At 44.5% G+C, this 14545-nt stretch overlaps 1 protein-coding gene across 4 annotated transcripts in view; it reads left to right on the forward strand.

Annotated features, from left to right (window-relative positions):
• The window catches only part of LOC149323499 (dedicator of cytokinesis protein 7-like), a 167798-nt gene that overhangs the window by 39759 nt on the left and 113494 nt on the right, over nucleotides 1-14545 (forward strand). For all 4 annotated transcript variants that reach the window (XR_016276060.1, XM_089489066.1, XM_089489068.1 and 1 more), the window contains exons 3-4: nucleotides 6891-7066; nucleotides 9864-9932. Coding sequence is in view for 3 of the 4 variants with exons in the window: in XM_089489066.1 (XP_089345192.1) it covers nucleotides 6891-7066; nucleotides 9864-9932 (245 nt within the window). In the remaining variant the exon portion in view is untranslated. The remainder of the gene's footprint in view (nucleotides 1-6890; nucleotides 7067-9863; nucleotides 9933-14545) is intronic.

Genomic DNA, 14545 nt, shown 5'->3' on the forward strand with positions numbered 1-14545 from the left:
TTACTAGCTTGGTAGATGAAGGGAATGCTGTGGATATAGTATATCTTGATTTCATTAAGGCCTTTGACAAGGTTCCCCATGACATTCTTGCAAACAAGCTTGTAAAATGTGGGCTAGACAAAGTAACTGTTACATGGATTTGTAATTGGTTGACTGGTCGAACCCAAAGGGTGCTCAACAATGGCTCCTTTTCATCCTGGAGAGAAGTGACCAGTGGGGTCCCACAGGGCTCTGTCCAGGGTCCAGTGCTATTCAACATCTTTTTCAATGACCTGGATAACAGAATTGGGAGCATACTTATCAAATTTGCAGATGACACCAAACTAGGGGTAGTAGCTAATACCCCAGAGGACAGGATCAAAATTCAAAATGACTTTAATAGACTAGAAAGCTGGGCCAAAGCTAACAAAATGAACTTCAACACAGAGAAATGTAAGGTACTGCACTTAGGGCAGAAAAATGAAGTGCACAGATATAGGATGGGGGACATCTGGCTGAATGAGACTACATGTGAAAGGGATCTGGGAGTCCAAGTAGACCACAAGTTGAACATGAGTCAACAGTGTGATGCGGCAGCTAAAAAGGCCAATGCAATTTGAGGCTACATCAATAAAAGTATAGTGTCTAGACCAAGAGAAGTAATAGTGCCACTATATTCTGCTTTGGTCAGGCCCCACCTGGAATATTGTGTCCAGTTCTGGGCACCACAATTTGAAAAGTACATTGACAAACTGGAGCGTGTCCAAAGGAGGGCGACTAAAATGGTGAAGGGTCTGGAAACCATGCCCTATGAGAAACGCCTTAGGGAGCTGGGGATGTTTAGCCTGGAGAAAGGAAGATAGAGAGGTGATATGATAGCCGTGTTTAAATATTTGAAGGGATGTCACATTGAGGAGGGAACAAGCTTGTTTTCTGCTGCTCCAGAAAACAGGCCCAGGAACAATGGATCCAAGCTGCAGGAAAAGAGATTCCACCTCAGCATTAGGAGGAATTTCCTGACAGTAAGGGCTCTTTGACAGTGGAACAAACTCCCTCGGAGTGTAGTGGAGTCTCCTTCTTTGGAGGTCTTTAAGCAGAAGCTGGATGGCCATCTGTCGGGGATGCTTTGATTGGGATTTCCTGCATGGCAGGGGGTTGGACTGGATGTCCCTTGTGGTCTTTTCCAACTCCACGTTTCTATGATTCTATGAAAAGTTATAATCTGAGAACTATCAATTTGCAGAGCATTGGGAAATTTTCAGTAACTCAATATGTAGCAGGCAAAACAATTTTACTTATACGTCTGGAAGAACTCTCTTAAGAGTCCTGCTGGCGCAGTACTCACAAACCACAAGGTTGTTAGTTCAGTTCCAGCTAGGGGTTCAGGGTCAACTCAGCCTGGCATCCTTCTGTAGGCCGCTAAAAAGAGTACTCAGCTTATTGGGGGCAATTAGCTTACACATTATAAACTGCTTAGGGAGTGTTTAAGTGCATGATAAGCGATATAAAAATGTACTTGCTACTGCTGTTATTTAAAGCAGTTTCTAAAAATCTGCACAGCTAAAGTTTGGAGAAGTGAGCTAGAGAATGCATAACTTATATATTTTTTCAGTTTTCAGCTTGTATTCTTTGTAATGTAAATCTACATAGATGTATTATAAACCAGTTGTTTATTTGGGTGTCAGCTGGGCCTACCCATACACAATAGAGAAACTGCTACACATGATGCTGAATTTGTTCCAAGATAGATATAAAACATGTACTTTTTTGGCATCTTGAGACATGCTCTCACTATTTTGCTGGTTGTTCCTAGATGACTTCCATTATTAAAATGCTATGTAGTTGTTTATATAAGATAATGTTTAGATATCTTTTCACATTTACTGATCAACAACTAAGGGTTGGGGACATTTTTATCACACATTAAATAGAAGCAATGGAAATTTACAAAGACTCTGTAGAAGTTGGTGAGTTTTCTGATTTCACTTGGAATACCAGCTCCATCTATTATTCGATAAGAAGGAATTTCTTCACTGAAGTTGATTAACTAGAATACAGCATCTGTTCATGGGCCAGCAAATAAGTCTGACTGCCCTTTCATTATTAATTTGCTTGTTCATATAGGGGACCTTTTTGAGGACATATTTGAAGCATTTTATAACAATATATAAGGTCAGCATAATAAAGCAAAATAGCATAGATTTAAGATAATAGTAAACTGAGATATTAGAAGTGACATCAACAAAACACGACAAAGGGAACCAGTCGACCATAATCAAGTCTCCAAAAGCTTTTTTAGTTTTACATCTTAGGACACACACTGTTCACAGACATCAATACTGATCTAGTCTTATTATATGGCAGTGATGGAGATTCCAAGATTCCATGTCTGTGCTCTTAGGATTCAAAGCTGAAGCCTGTTTCACTGTCACTGTCACTAAAATCAGCCATTTTTAGGAAGAGGGAAAATGTGACAACCAATAAAATTTCCCATTACTGCTTTCTTGAGGAAATGCCATAAGATGATTGCATAGGAATTGCTTGTGCTCTCCCTTCAGCCTACATCCATTCCCATTCCTGGAATTGATGGAATGGCTAACAGAACTAGTTCTACAGTGTGTTTACCCGGTCTGTTAGTGTGGGGCTGGTGGTAGTCCTTGCCCTCCTGCCCACTTTCCTATGGGTCTGAATTGTGTCTTGGCCTACTACTTAGCTGACCCCCTAAACAACTGCACAGAGGTAAGATGTAAGGACATCATAATACCACTGTATAATGGACAAAAGTAATTTACTCCTGAATCAGCTGAAGTCCTCTGTTCTTTATGGAGCTACAGAATGATCAGAACAGCTGGAGAGGCTCTGCTGTAATTTCTGGGCTTAGCTATTACTAGCATCTGTTGTCTTCTACTAAAAGCAGCTGGGTTTCCCAATTGCAGGGTTTCCCAGAGCGGCTGTCAGGGGTCTGTGAATGCACTGCTGCAGAACATGATAGATTTTCACATCTCCCTGGTGTGAAAGAGTTTGGAATGGGAAATTCTTGAATAAGGCTAGGATAAAAAGACACAGGCCTGTTACAGACTGCCAAAATAAAGCTGCTTGGGGTCTCTTTAGAGGTATGCTGTTTAAATGATGCATGCATCCGAAGAATCCGGAAGCTGCACCAAAGCTACACTCCAGTGCTTAGGAATGGAGTGTGGCTTTGGCGCAACCTCCGGACTCTTAGGACCCATGCATCATTTAAATAGCATACCTCCAAAGAGACCCGAAGCAGCTTTATTTTGGCAGTCTGTAACAGGCCACAGATACCTTTGGAAGGGTGTGTGTTTATCTTTACCAGCACCACACCCCATTATTGTGAGTTACTCCTGCTCTCCATTTTGTGCCATTCATCCATCCATCCTTTGGCCTTAGAATCTGTGCAGGGATTCCTTTCTGACATTTCTTTGTGCCGAGGAAGTGTCACAATTGGAAGCCCATCCTCTTGGGAAGCACAGGCACCTGCTCCCTTCTTGTTCAGCAACAACAGGACAGTTGGCATCTGATGGTGCTGCTGCCTGGTGCTCAAGTGTGTGTAAGCTGCCCAGTGAGAAAAAGACATGTTTGCCCTCCTCTTTTCTGCCATTTGTCATAAGAACAAATGCTCCCTTTTGGGATGTTTCCAAGTGGTCTGTGTCATGCTGTGTCATGGATTCTCAAAAGAGGGAAGAGTCCTCCCATCAGCAGCTGTTTCCTCCTGGTCTTTGCTTAACAATAGACATTTAGCAGCCTAACAGCTTTCTGGATCCTCATCCCATTGTGATGATGAAGTCATGACAGAAGCTATGTAATTGTGTGATACTGTGGACCAAATTTGAGAGCTGGCTTTGGGAATTAGAGTGGTGCATGATGTTTGGGGTGACAATGGGTTGGGAATGGAAATAAGTGACTCCTCTAGAATAGCGTCTCCATCCCATGGTTCTCATTTAGGAGGGTCAGAATTTGGCCTGTATAACCTCCTAGCCAAGCTCCCCCACCTCCTTCCCTTGTAGGCTACCAGGGGCAAGGAATTCCCCCTCCCAGTGTTACGTCCATGTTGTTGTTGCTGCTGCTGCTGCTCTGTGCCTTCCAGTCATGCTGTACTTATATGCCTTAAGGCAGGGGTCGGCAACCTCCGGCCCGCGGGCCGGATCCGGCCCCCGGAGGCCTTCATTACGGCCCCCGGGGGCGGTTGCTGCCGCCGCCGCAGCACAAAAAAATAACGGCGCCCATAGCAGCAAAAAGCTGCGCTGGGCGCCGCCATTTATCGCCCAAAATGGCGCCGAACTCTCGCGCAACCTTCTTTGAGGTTGCGCGAGAGTTCGGCGCCATTTTGGGCGAAAAAATGGCACCACCCAGAGGCGAAGTCTCACGCGACCTCCAGGAGGCCTGATGCGGCTGAGGGAGCCCTCGAATAGGGCTCCGACGGCCGCATCAGGCCTCCTGGAGGCCCGATGCTATCGCTGGCGCCCTCCAACAGGGCTCCGGCGGCGGCAGCGGGCCCCTGGAAGGTCCAATGCCGCCGTCGCAGCCCTGTTCGAGGGCTCCGGCGGCGGCAGCGGGCCTCCTGGAGGCCCGATGCCATCGGTGGCGCCCTCCAACAGGGCTCCAGCGGCGGCAGCGGGCCTCCAGGAGGCCCGGTGCCGTCACTGGGGTCCTCCAAGAGGCTTTTTTGCCGGCCTCTGACGAGGCCTGCAAAGATGGGGAGGCCTGGCCCCCGGAGGGTGAAACTCCACCCCCGGCATGTGGCCCCGCCCCGGAGGGTGGAAGCTCCACCCCGGCATGCGGCCCCGCCCCCGGAGGGTGGAAGCTCCACCCCCGGCTTTGGCCCCCCAGTCGCCTGAGGGACAGCAACCCGGTCCCCGGCCCAAAAAGGTTGCCTACCCCTGCCTTAAGGTCACCAGAATGGTTTAAAAGACAAACCCCAGCAGTTATCACCATGGAAGGAGCTCCCTTTCTTTCTTTCTTTCTTTCTTTCTTTCTTTTTTGTATTTATTAAATTTTATTTCGTAAAAAAGTACAGTATACAATATACATCTAACAGCAGTACATTAACATCAAGTTTTTCTAAGGGAATGGGGTAAAGATCCAAAAGGAAAATTGCAGATATTTGGAGATGGGTAAAGGAGAATGCGGGAGGATGATTTCTGAGAAGGAATTTTTAAAAAGACATTTAAACATTTAGAAAATATTTGGTCTAAAGTTTTACACCATTGATATTATACTGTATACAAACAATCACAGATGATGGCATAACTTTCAGTAGACCCTGCCAAAATTCTTCTTAATTCTTTAACATTGTAGAGGTTTATCGGAACAGGTTGACCAGCGATCTTCCTTTTCCAGGACATGTCCTACATTTCAGCCTCTGTCCAAGAGGAATTCCAAAATGTCCTCCATCTTGAGCATCACTAAGGAGCATGATTTTACATTTATATCAACATTTTTAGCTTTTATTTGGTAATGTTCTAGATTTTTCTTGAACGTCCTACATTTCAAGGTGCCTTGTCCTCCTTTGTGGTTAGGACATCTGGTTGCCCTGTATTAGAAGCTACTTATTAATTTATTAATGACAACAGGAATTCCAGTACTATCTTATGACAAGCAAATTAGTCCCTCTTTCTCTTTCTGGTTGGTTTGTTAGAGTATGGGACCTAATGGTTATGCTAAAGGTAACTTAGGCGCTGGATAGACGGGCCCTACAGGGCGCCGTCGTGATGTGCAAGGGGCGGTGCTTCCAAACGCGACTCGCCCCTTGCACGTGATGAGGGCGTCAAAATGGCGGCGCCCTGTACATAAGGGTGCTGCCATTTTGACGTGACGGATGCGTAGCGTCTGCACATCCCGGCACCTTTGTGACTCCGCAAGTGCGCCATTGACGCCTTGCGGCATCATAACAGCACCGCAGAAAGAACCCGCTTTTTACGGGTTCTTTTTGCTGTGCGAGGGAGCCACGCGGTATGTCCGCTGTGGCTCCCTCGCGCAGCAAACCAGGGCGGCAGCAGACTGCCCTTTTTGGGAGGTCTGTATCCCACCTTAGAATGTAAAGTCCAGGAAAAGTCAAATGTTTTTAATGAGGCTTCTTGAAATGCAGAGTATCTTAGTTGTTTTTCAAAGTAACCAAGTGGGAGATAATATTTGCCCGTAGTCAATATTTACATTTATTTGAGTGGACCACTGATTGCTTTCTGTGGTTAATTCTGCTTACTCAGTATCCTCAGTATGCAAAAGGATCTTGTAGCACCTTTGAGACTAACTGTGTGAAAGAATTTTGTAGCACAAACCTTCATACACTTGGTCTATTTCATCTGATGTTGCATCTGAAGAAGTAGACAAAGCGTATGAAAGCTTATGCAACAGCTTTTTTTGCATAGTTAATCTCAAAGATCCCTTTGCATCCTGATAGTTCAAACTAACATGGCTATGGTTCTGAATTCTATGAAATTCCTTACTCCAATGTGAGATTCTGTTTCCAAAGGTACTGTAATTCTTTGGGGGCAGTGTGGGGCTGAAAGCATTCACTGCAAAGTCTTTAGGAAATTAGGTTCATACCCCAGCTCCTCCTCAGCTTACCATCAATTTGACTTTGACTTATAGCAAACATGTGAACAAGGGACCTCCAAGACATCTTGTCTCAACAGCCCTGTTCAGGTCTTAAGCAAGTTATCATCAGCCTCCACCCCCAAAAAAGTAAACTGTGAATTAACAGCTAGCTGTTTGTCTTTACCATAGCTCTGTGATGAGATGAAGTGCTGTGATGCAAATTGAAAAGTGTTGTGTAATCCCACTGAATGACAGATGGCTTCAGCCCTATAAACAAATAAGTGAGCTCCACTACATTCTCATTTCTGATCTGCAGGCCCTTTCCCTCTCTTTCCATTTTGATTCCCTCTCAGGTGCCTCTGACAGAAGTGGTGGAACCTGTAGACTTTGAGGAGTACCTTACCAGCCACCTGCCAGATGCTGAGCCTGGCCCACTTCGTGACCTGGTTGAATTTCCTGCTGATGACTTGGAGGTGCTCCATGAACCCCGGGACTGTCGGACACTGGAACCTGGCATCCCTGAAGATGGGTAAGTGGCATTACAGTATTAGTAACTGTTGGTTACTTGACTTCTTCTGGTATCTGGGAGACTTGGTAATCTCTTCTTCCTGGAACCTTTCAACCCAATGCCCACTCATCCTTCATATTATGCAAGGCATACAAGGGTTGCCAAAGGAAAGGATGTGGCAGTATACTTAGATTTTCTGTTAGAACTTTTGTTGTTGACCAGTGGAAATATGTGGCAGGCAAAAGTTATTTTCTATTGGGTAGGATCTTCAAATTAACATCTTCAGTATTTGTTGTTTCATGCTATCAAATGAGTTCTAACATACAGTGTCCCTATCTTAGACTTTTTGTGTGCGCGCGCAAGATTTGTTCAGGGAAGGCTTGTCATTGCTAACTTCTAAGGCTGAGAGTGTAACTTGCTCAAGGTCAAGTAGGTTGAGTAGGAATTCAAGTCGTGGTCTTCTGGAGGCCTGATCCAACATTCAAACAACTGCATCATGCTGGTCCATTCCTTAATTAGGATCTTCAAATTAACCACTATTGCAGGATAGAATTTTGAAAGCCTACTTTAAATAGCATTTACTTTCTATAGAAGATATTTTGGAGGGAATACCAATCAAGAGTTGTAGCTCACATGTGGAAATCTACTGGGATCTTGCAAGCTGAAAGTCTCAGTAGGCTCTTTGTTCTGTAAAATATGTAGATTATAATGTCTTCAGGGTTTTAACATTTATCCTTCTTTGAGAATTTTGTAGGAAGGCTGTATAGTGGTGCTTTTTGTGGTGTGTTTGGAAACTAAACTTCAGGGACATGTTAAAATTGTCACAAAAACTGATGGTCATGAACCTCTGCATAGCCTATTTTGACACTGCTCACCACTATGTGCACCAAAGAGGTGAACAAGGAGAATCTGATGTGAAGCAACACACACAGTAGAGAATGAGTGAGGGAAGGAGGTAACAAGGGACCAAATGGCCTGCTAAGCAATTTCAAAATTACTTTTTTGGAGGAAGTCCAATATATTTTTAGATAGACTTTTCAGTTAGTTTCAGCTAAGAGTATATGCGTGGAGAATACTGCATTAAAAAGGAGGGTCAGACTCTCATTAATACTCTGTGTGTGTCCAGAATACCTGGCTATTAAAATCAAACAAGACAATCAGCAGCAGCTTCACTTATTTCTGTGCATGGAGCTGTGTGTGTCTGGAAGAGATGAAGAAATTCCGGTGATGGTGGGGGGACTCCTTGCTGAGGGGTACTGAAGCATTGGTTTGTGGGCCTGACAAGATGTTTCGGGAGATGGGCTGTCTCTCTGGGGCAAAGATCTGTGATGTGACAGGGAGGCTGTCAAGACTTGTTAAGCCTACTGACTGTTAACCTCTTTCTTTTGGTCCATGTGGGAACCAATGATACTGCAAGGCACAGCCTTCAGAATATCATAAGGGATTATGAGGCTCTGAGTAGGAAGCTGAAAGAGATGGATGCACAGGTTGTCATTTCATCTCTTCTCCCAGTTGAAGGGAGAGGAAAATAGCAGAGGTGAATAACTGGCTCTGTAGATGGTGCCGCCAAGAACGACTTGGATTTTTGGATCATGGTCTGAGGTTCCATGGGGAGGGACTTCTGGCAAGGGATGGGTTGCATCTTACACCAGTTGGCAGAAACATTTTTGCCAGTAGTCTTAAAAATTTGTTCAGGAGGGCTTTAAACTGAGTTATGTGGGGGAGGGAGACAGTATTCTGGAAGGCAAAAGGGCTGGAGAAAATAGTCAAACTGTCATAGAGGGAACAAGACAAACAGTGCACAGACCCAAGAATGGGAGGGCAAAAAAACTTGCACAGGCAGCAAGTAGAAAGGGAATCCATGGTCTAAGATGTCTCTACACTAATGCACAAAGCATGGAAAATAAGCAAGATGAACTTGAAGTCCTAGTACAACAATGCAAATATGATATAATAGGCATCACTGAAACGTGGTGGGATGAGTCTCAAAAATGGAATGTAGTAATAGAGGGGTATAACCTTTTTAAGAGAAATAGTCCAAACAGAAAAGGATGAATAGCATTATATGTCAGGGATATTTACACCAGTGAATCATCGAATCATAGATTTGGAAGAGACCGCAAAGGCCATCCAGTCCAACCCCCTTCCATGCAGGAAATCTAAATCAAAGCTCATTGTGTAAAATAGGCCTTTTATCATCAAATGTCTGTCAGAATAGAAAAGGCTTTTTTTTTTGTCTGTAAAAAGAGTACTGTATGTATTAATGGAAAAGTCTAAACGTTATAGTCAAAAGAAATGACAAAAAAACCTCTTATTTAAAAACGGAATCATCTTGTGGTGAAAGGCAAGAGTATAGCCTGTCCTGGAAGCACTGAAACCGCCTCTATTCTCTCATCCATCCAGCCTTTAGGATGAGCACATGCTTGCTGGAATTTTGGAAGTTCTTTGGCATTGTTTTCCTTTGCTTCATCCTCTAGATTCTTTGTTACATGCCTCTTAAGGTTTTTTTAAATCTATTGTTCATATAAAAATCAACTTACCCATGGGTCATATTAAAATCTATAATTTTTGCCCCAAAACGTGCCCTCGTCCTATACGTGAGGTTGACCTATTGTTGAGTTTGTACGATAACTGGGCTCTTGTGACCTGAATAGTATAAGAGTGTTCAGGGGAAGTTCAGGTTTCCTAAGCATGTGGAGGCAGAACATGTTGAGAAATATCTTCCAAAATTAGCCTGGCAAATAAGCCTTTAGAAGTGTATTATTTTTAACCAGGCCACACACTGTGTATACAAAACTTCAATTTCTTTCTTTTCCAGGAAACAAGATGCCAGAGTACGAGATGCTGTACAGGTCTACACAGAAGACTGGCTCATTGTCCAGAGAAAGTAAGTTTGGTCATTCTGTTCTTGCATCCTGCTTAGGAAGGCATTGCACTCTGACGCTGCGGGATAGGCAATGGGGAATTTAATATGGAGAATGTCATCAGTTAGATGTGAGCTAACTTGTTGTTGTTATTGTGTGGCTTCAAGTCATTTCTAGTTGATGGTCTCCCTAAGTGAACCTATCATGGGGCTTTCTAGACAAGATTATTTCAGAGGGGGTTTGTCTATGCCTTTCTCTGAGGTTGGGAGAGTATGAGGTTGGGAGAGTATGAATAAACTTGTAAAATGTGGCTAGACAAGGTAACTGTTACATGGATTTGTAATTGATTGTCCAGCCAAACCCAAAGGGTGCTCAACAATGGCTTCTTTTCATCCTGGAGAGACGTGACCAGTGGGATCCCACAGGGTCCTGTCCAGGGCCCAGGGCTATTCAACATCTTTATCAATGACTTGGATGACAAAATTGGGTGCATACTTATCAAATTTGTAGATGATTAGGAGGAGTAGCTAATACCCCAGAGGACAAGATGAAAATTCAAAATGACCTGAATAGACTAGAAGGCTGGGCCAAAGCTAACAAAATGAAATTCAAAACGGAGAAATGTAAGGTACTGCACTTAGGCAGAAAAATGAAATGCACAGATATAGGATGGGGGACACCTGGCTTAAGGAGACTACATGTGAAAGGGATCTAGGAGTCCAAGTAGACCACAGGTTGTACGTGAGTCAACAGTGCAATGTGGCAGCTAAAAAGGCCAATGCAATTTTAGGCTGCATCAATAAAACTATAGTGTCTAGATCAAGGGAAGTAATAGTACCACTCTATTCTGCTTTGGTCAGGCTCCACCTGGAATAGTGTGTCCAGTTCTGGGCACCAAAATTCAAAAAGGACATTGAGAAACTGGAGTGCGTCCAAAGAAGGGCGACTAAAATGGTGAAGGGTCTGGAAACCATGCCCTATGAGGAACGCCTTAGGGAACTGGGTATGTTTAGTGTGGAGAAGAGAAGGTTAAGAGGTGATATGATAGCCCTGTTTAAATATTTGAAGGGATGTCATATTGAGGAGGTAGCAAACTTGTTTTCTGCTGCTCCAGAGAACAGGACCCGGAACAATGGATGCAAGCTATGGCTGGCCCTTGTGGTGTCTTCCAACTCTATGATTCTATGAATTGCTCAGAGTCACCCAGTGCATTTCCATGGTTGAGCGAGGATTTGAACGTTGGTCCCCCCCAGGGTCCCATTCCAACACTCACACTATTAGCTAACTATGTCCCATTTAAGTCGGGGCTGCCCTTGGGACTAGATTCCACATGACCCCATTCCTGGGAGTGAACAAGCCAGCCAAGGAGATAGGCCTCTCCTCTGTAGACCCATCCCCTGATGTCATTTGGCCTACTCTGCCTATCTGTCCAGATAGACTTGGAGAGCCCCTTGTACTGGCACTGTGGCCCCGTTCGCACTGGAGAAATAACCTGGTGTGGGAACTGGGTTATTTCTCTGGAATGCCGCGATCGAATCTCTCCGTGGCATTTATTGCCGGGATTGAGTCTATCCATGGCATTGATTTGCCACGATTGTGGCTTTTTACTCCAAGATTTCGTTCACATTTGGTAATGAAATAAAATGCCACGATCCTGGCAGAAGCGGGGGAGGAGGAAGGGGAGGAAGAGTGGAGGTGGCTGAGGAAGAGGAAGAGGAGGAAGGAGAAGGACGGAGGGGGCAAATGGAGGCAAGATCAGGGTGACAGAGCAGGGAGGAAGAGGAGGAATAAGAAGGACGGAGGGGGCAAATGGAGGCAAGATCAGGGTGACCAAGGAGGGAGAAAGAGGAAGAGGAGGAAGGAGAAGGACGGAGGGGGCAAATGGAGGCAATGTCAGGGGTGGCGAATGGAGGTGGCTGGAGGGAGGCAAGAACGGGGGTGGCTGAGGGAGAGGAGGAGCAAGGAAGGAATCAGATGGGAATGACTTTCAAGTTTGACAAAAAAACCCCGTTCTTTTGAAAAGAACCGCAAGAAAATCCATGGCATAAAACCCTGCGTTAAGGGGGATTTACACCATGACCCCCCCAATCAGCTTAGAAAATCCCGGCGCAAGTGTGACCGACCCTCCAATTCAGGTCATGAAACCCCGGCGCAATGGTGAAGGGTCTGGAAACCATGTCCTGTGAGGAATGACTTAGGGAGCTGGGGATGTTTAGCCTGGAGAAGAGAAGGTTAAGAGGTGATATGATAGCCCTGTTTAAATATTTGAAGGGATGTCATATTGAGGAGGGAGCAAGTTTGTTTTCTGCTGCTCCAGAGACTAGAATGTGGAACAATGGATGCAAGCTACAGGAAAAGAGATTTCCACCTCAACATTAGGAGGAACTTCCTGACAGTAAGGGCTGTTCGACAGTGGAACAAACTCCCTCGGAGTGTAGTGTAGTCTCCTCCCTTGGAGGTCTTTAAGCAGAGGCTGGATGGCCATCTGTCAGGGATGCTTTGATTGAGAGTTCCTGCATGGCAGGGGGCTGGACTGGATGGCCTTGTGATCTCTTCCAACTCTATGGTTCTATGACCCCCCAATATGGGTTATGAAACCCCGGCACAAGTATGAACGACCCTCATTTAAATCGGATTGGAGCCAGGTTAAAATGCAGTGTGAATGGGCCCTTAGATGGTGTTTAGGTTTGCCCATCACACATTTGCCCTGATTGGGATAATGAGCTTTAGAGGAAGGAGCTTGGCCAACACTTTGAGGAACTGTGTCTTCAAACACTGGCCAAGTCTTGCTCTTATTTTGCCTTGTTTGAGACAGCAACCAGCAGGTGAAGAAACTCAGTTGGCAGCCCCATCAGCCACTTCTGCAGGTACTAACTGAGTCACCAGCCACTTTTCCTCCTCCTGCACCTTGCCTGATTGGTGAAGGTGAGAAAGGAATGAAGCACAGTCAGGTGCAACAGAATGTCAAGATGGCTTTATTCCTCATTCTCATTCTCCTTCAGTTTCCCATTTGAAGGGAAGAGAAATCTGAGAGCCTCACAGTGGAGGAGTCAGAAAAGCTGAGAAAGGAGGCACAAAATCCTACAATCTTCTTCTTACAGAATTTCCATTAAAGCACATGGAAATAATTTGTTTGCTATTAGTTGAGGATTGCACTAAATTACAGTTGTCATCTCTGGTGGAGGCGATATCCAGGAGTGCTTGGCACCAACTTTGATTGATACGCCAGCTGTGTCCCTACCTGGCCCAGGAGGACCTTGAAACAGTGGTACATGCGCTAGTAACTTCTCGTTTAGATTTCTGTAATGCACTCTACATGGGGCTACCTTTGTACCAAACCCAGAAGCTTCAATTGATTCAAAATGCTGCAGCCAGATTGATCACTAAAACATCTAGAACATATCACACCGATATTAAAATATTTACACTGGCTACCGATCAGCTTCCGGGCCTAATACAAAGTGTTGGTTATTACCTTTAAAGCCCTACATGGCTCAGGCCCAAGTTACTTGAAAGTATGCCTCTCCCTACACAATCCGCCCTGCATACTCAGAACATCTGGAAAGATATTACTAGAGTACCCAAAAATTAGACTGAAATCGACCTATGACAGGACATTTACTGCTGCTGCCCCCAGACTTTGGAACAACCTCCCGGAGGAGATCTGTCGTATCAACACCCTAGATGCTATTAAGAAAGCACTTAAGATGGATCTCTTCTGGTGGGCTTATCCATTTGATCCACCATAATGGAACCTCAGTAATACCCTATCTTCCACTGATTTTATATAGGTGTGGACTGTGTTAATTTTATGAATTTGTCTTGTTCATTAATTGATGTAATTTTAGATCATTTGTGCTTGTTGTAATGCTGATTTTATGTGTTGTACTCCCACCTTGATCCATGGGGAGAGGCGGGAAATATAAATAAAGATTTTATTTATTATTTATGTTGTCTTTTATTTTGTAGCATTTGTTTGATAGCATACACAGACCAGTATTTTCAGTACGTGGGAAATTACTGTTTTAAGAGTGGCAGAGGAGAGTTCTTTTCCTCTGATGTACCATCTTGAATGCTCTGGGTAAAAGCCTTGCTTGTTGTGAGTCTTTCAAGTGGAGTTCATTCTGTCAGACAAAATTGCCCTTGGCTTCTGCACAGCAGACATTTCAGGGTTCCACCCGACAGCCTGTGACTGATGACTTGCGTTACTAAGTAGGTGAGTCCACTTGATCTCAGTATGTTTTGAACAAGAGTGGGGAAAAGCTATATTCACGGTGTGGATGGCATCAGAAACATTTTATAGGGCTCCTGCCCCACCTAAGTATCCATTTCAAGATCTCTGCTTTCTAGTACATGGTGTAAAAGGTGACTCCTCTCAGAGGAGCCTGGAGCGTATCAGTAATAGTCACCTGTGCAGAAAGCAAACAAGTGACTGGATCAGTTATTAATAGGCCACGGTATGGTTAAAATGGGCTAGTCGGGAAGGACACAAAACTTGTTTTGGCCACCATGTATGTTGCCACAGTGGAACAGAGACTAGGAGGAATTTTTCCATTTGGCCTGTAGGTTTGGTCATATAAGCTGATGCCTTTATAACCTAAATCATTGCATCCTATAATTACAGAGTTCCTGGAAG

Source organism: Sceloporus occidentalis, unplaced genomic scaffold (assembly GCF_023333645.1).
Source record: "Sceloporus occidentalis isolate IW3139 unplaced genomic scaffold, rSceOcc1.0.p SCAF_1, whole genome shotgun sequence".
In the NCBI taxonomy this organism is placed as follows: Eukaryota; Metazoa; Chordata; class Lepidosauria; order Squamata; family Phrynosomatidae; genus Sceloporus; species Sceloporus occidentalis.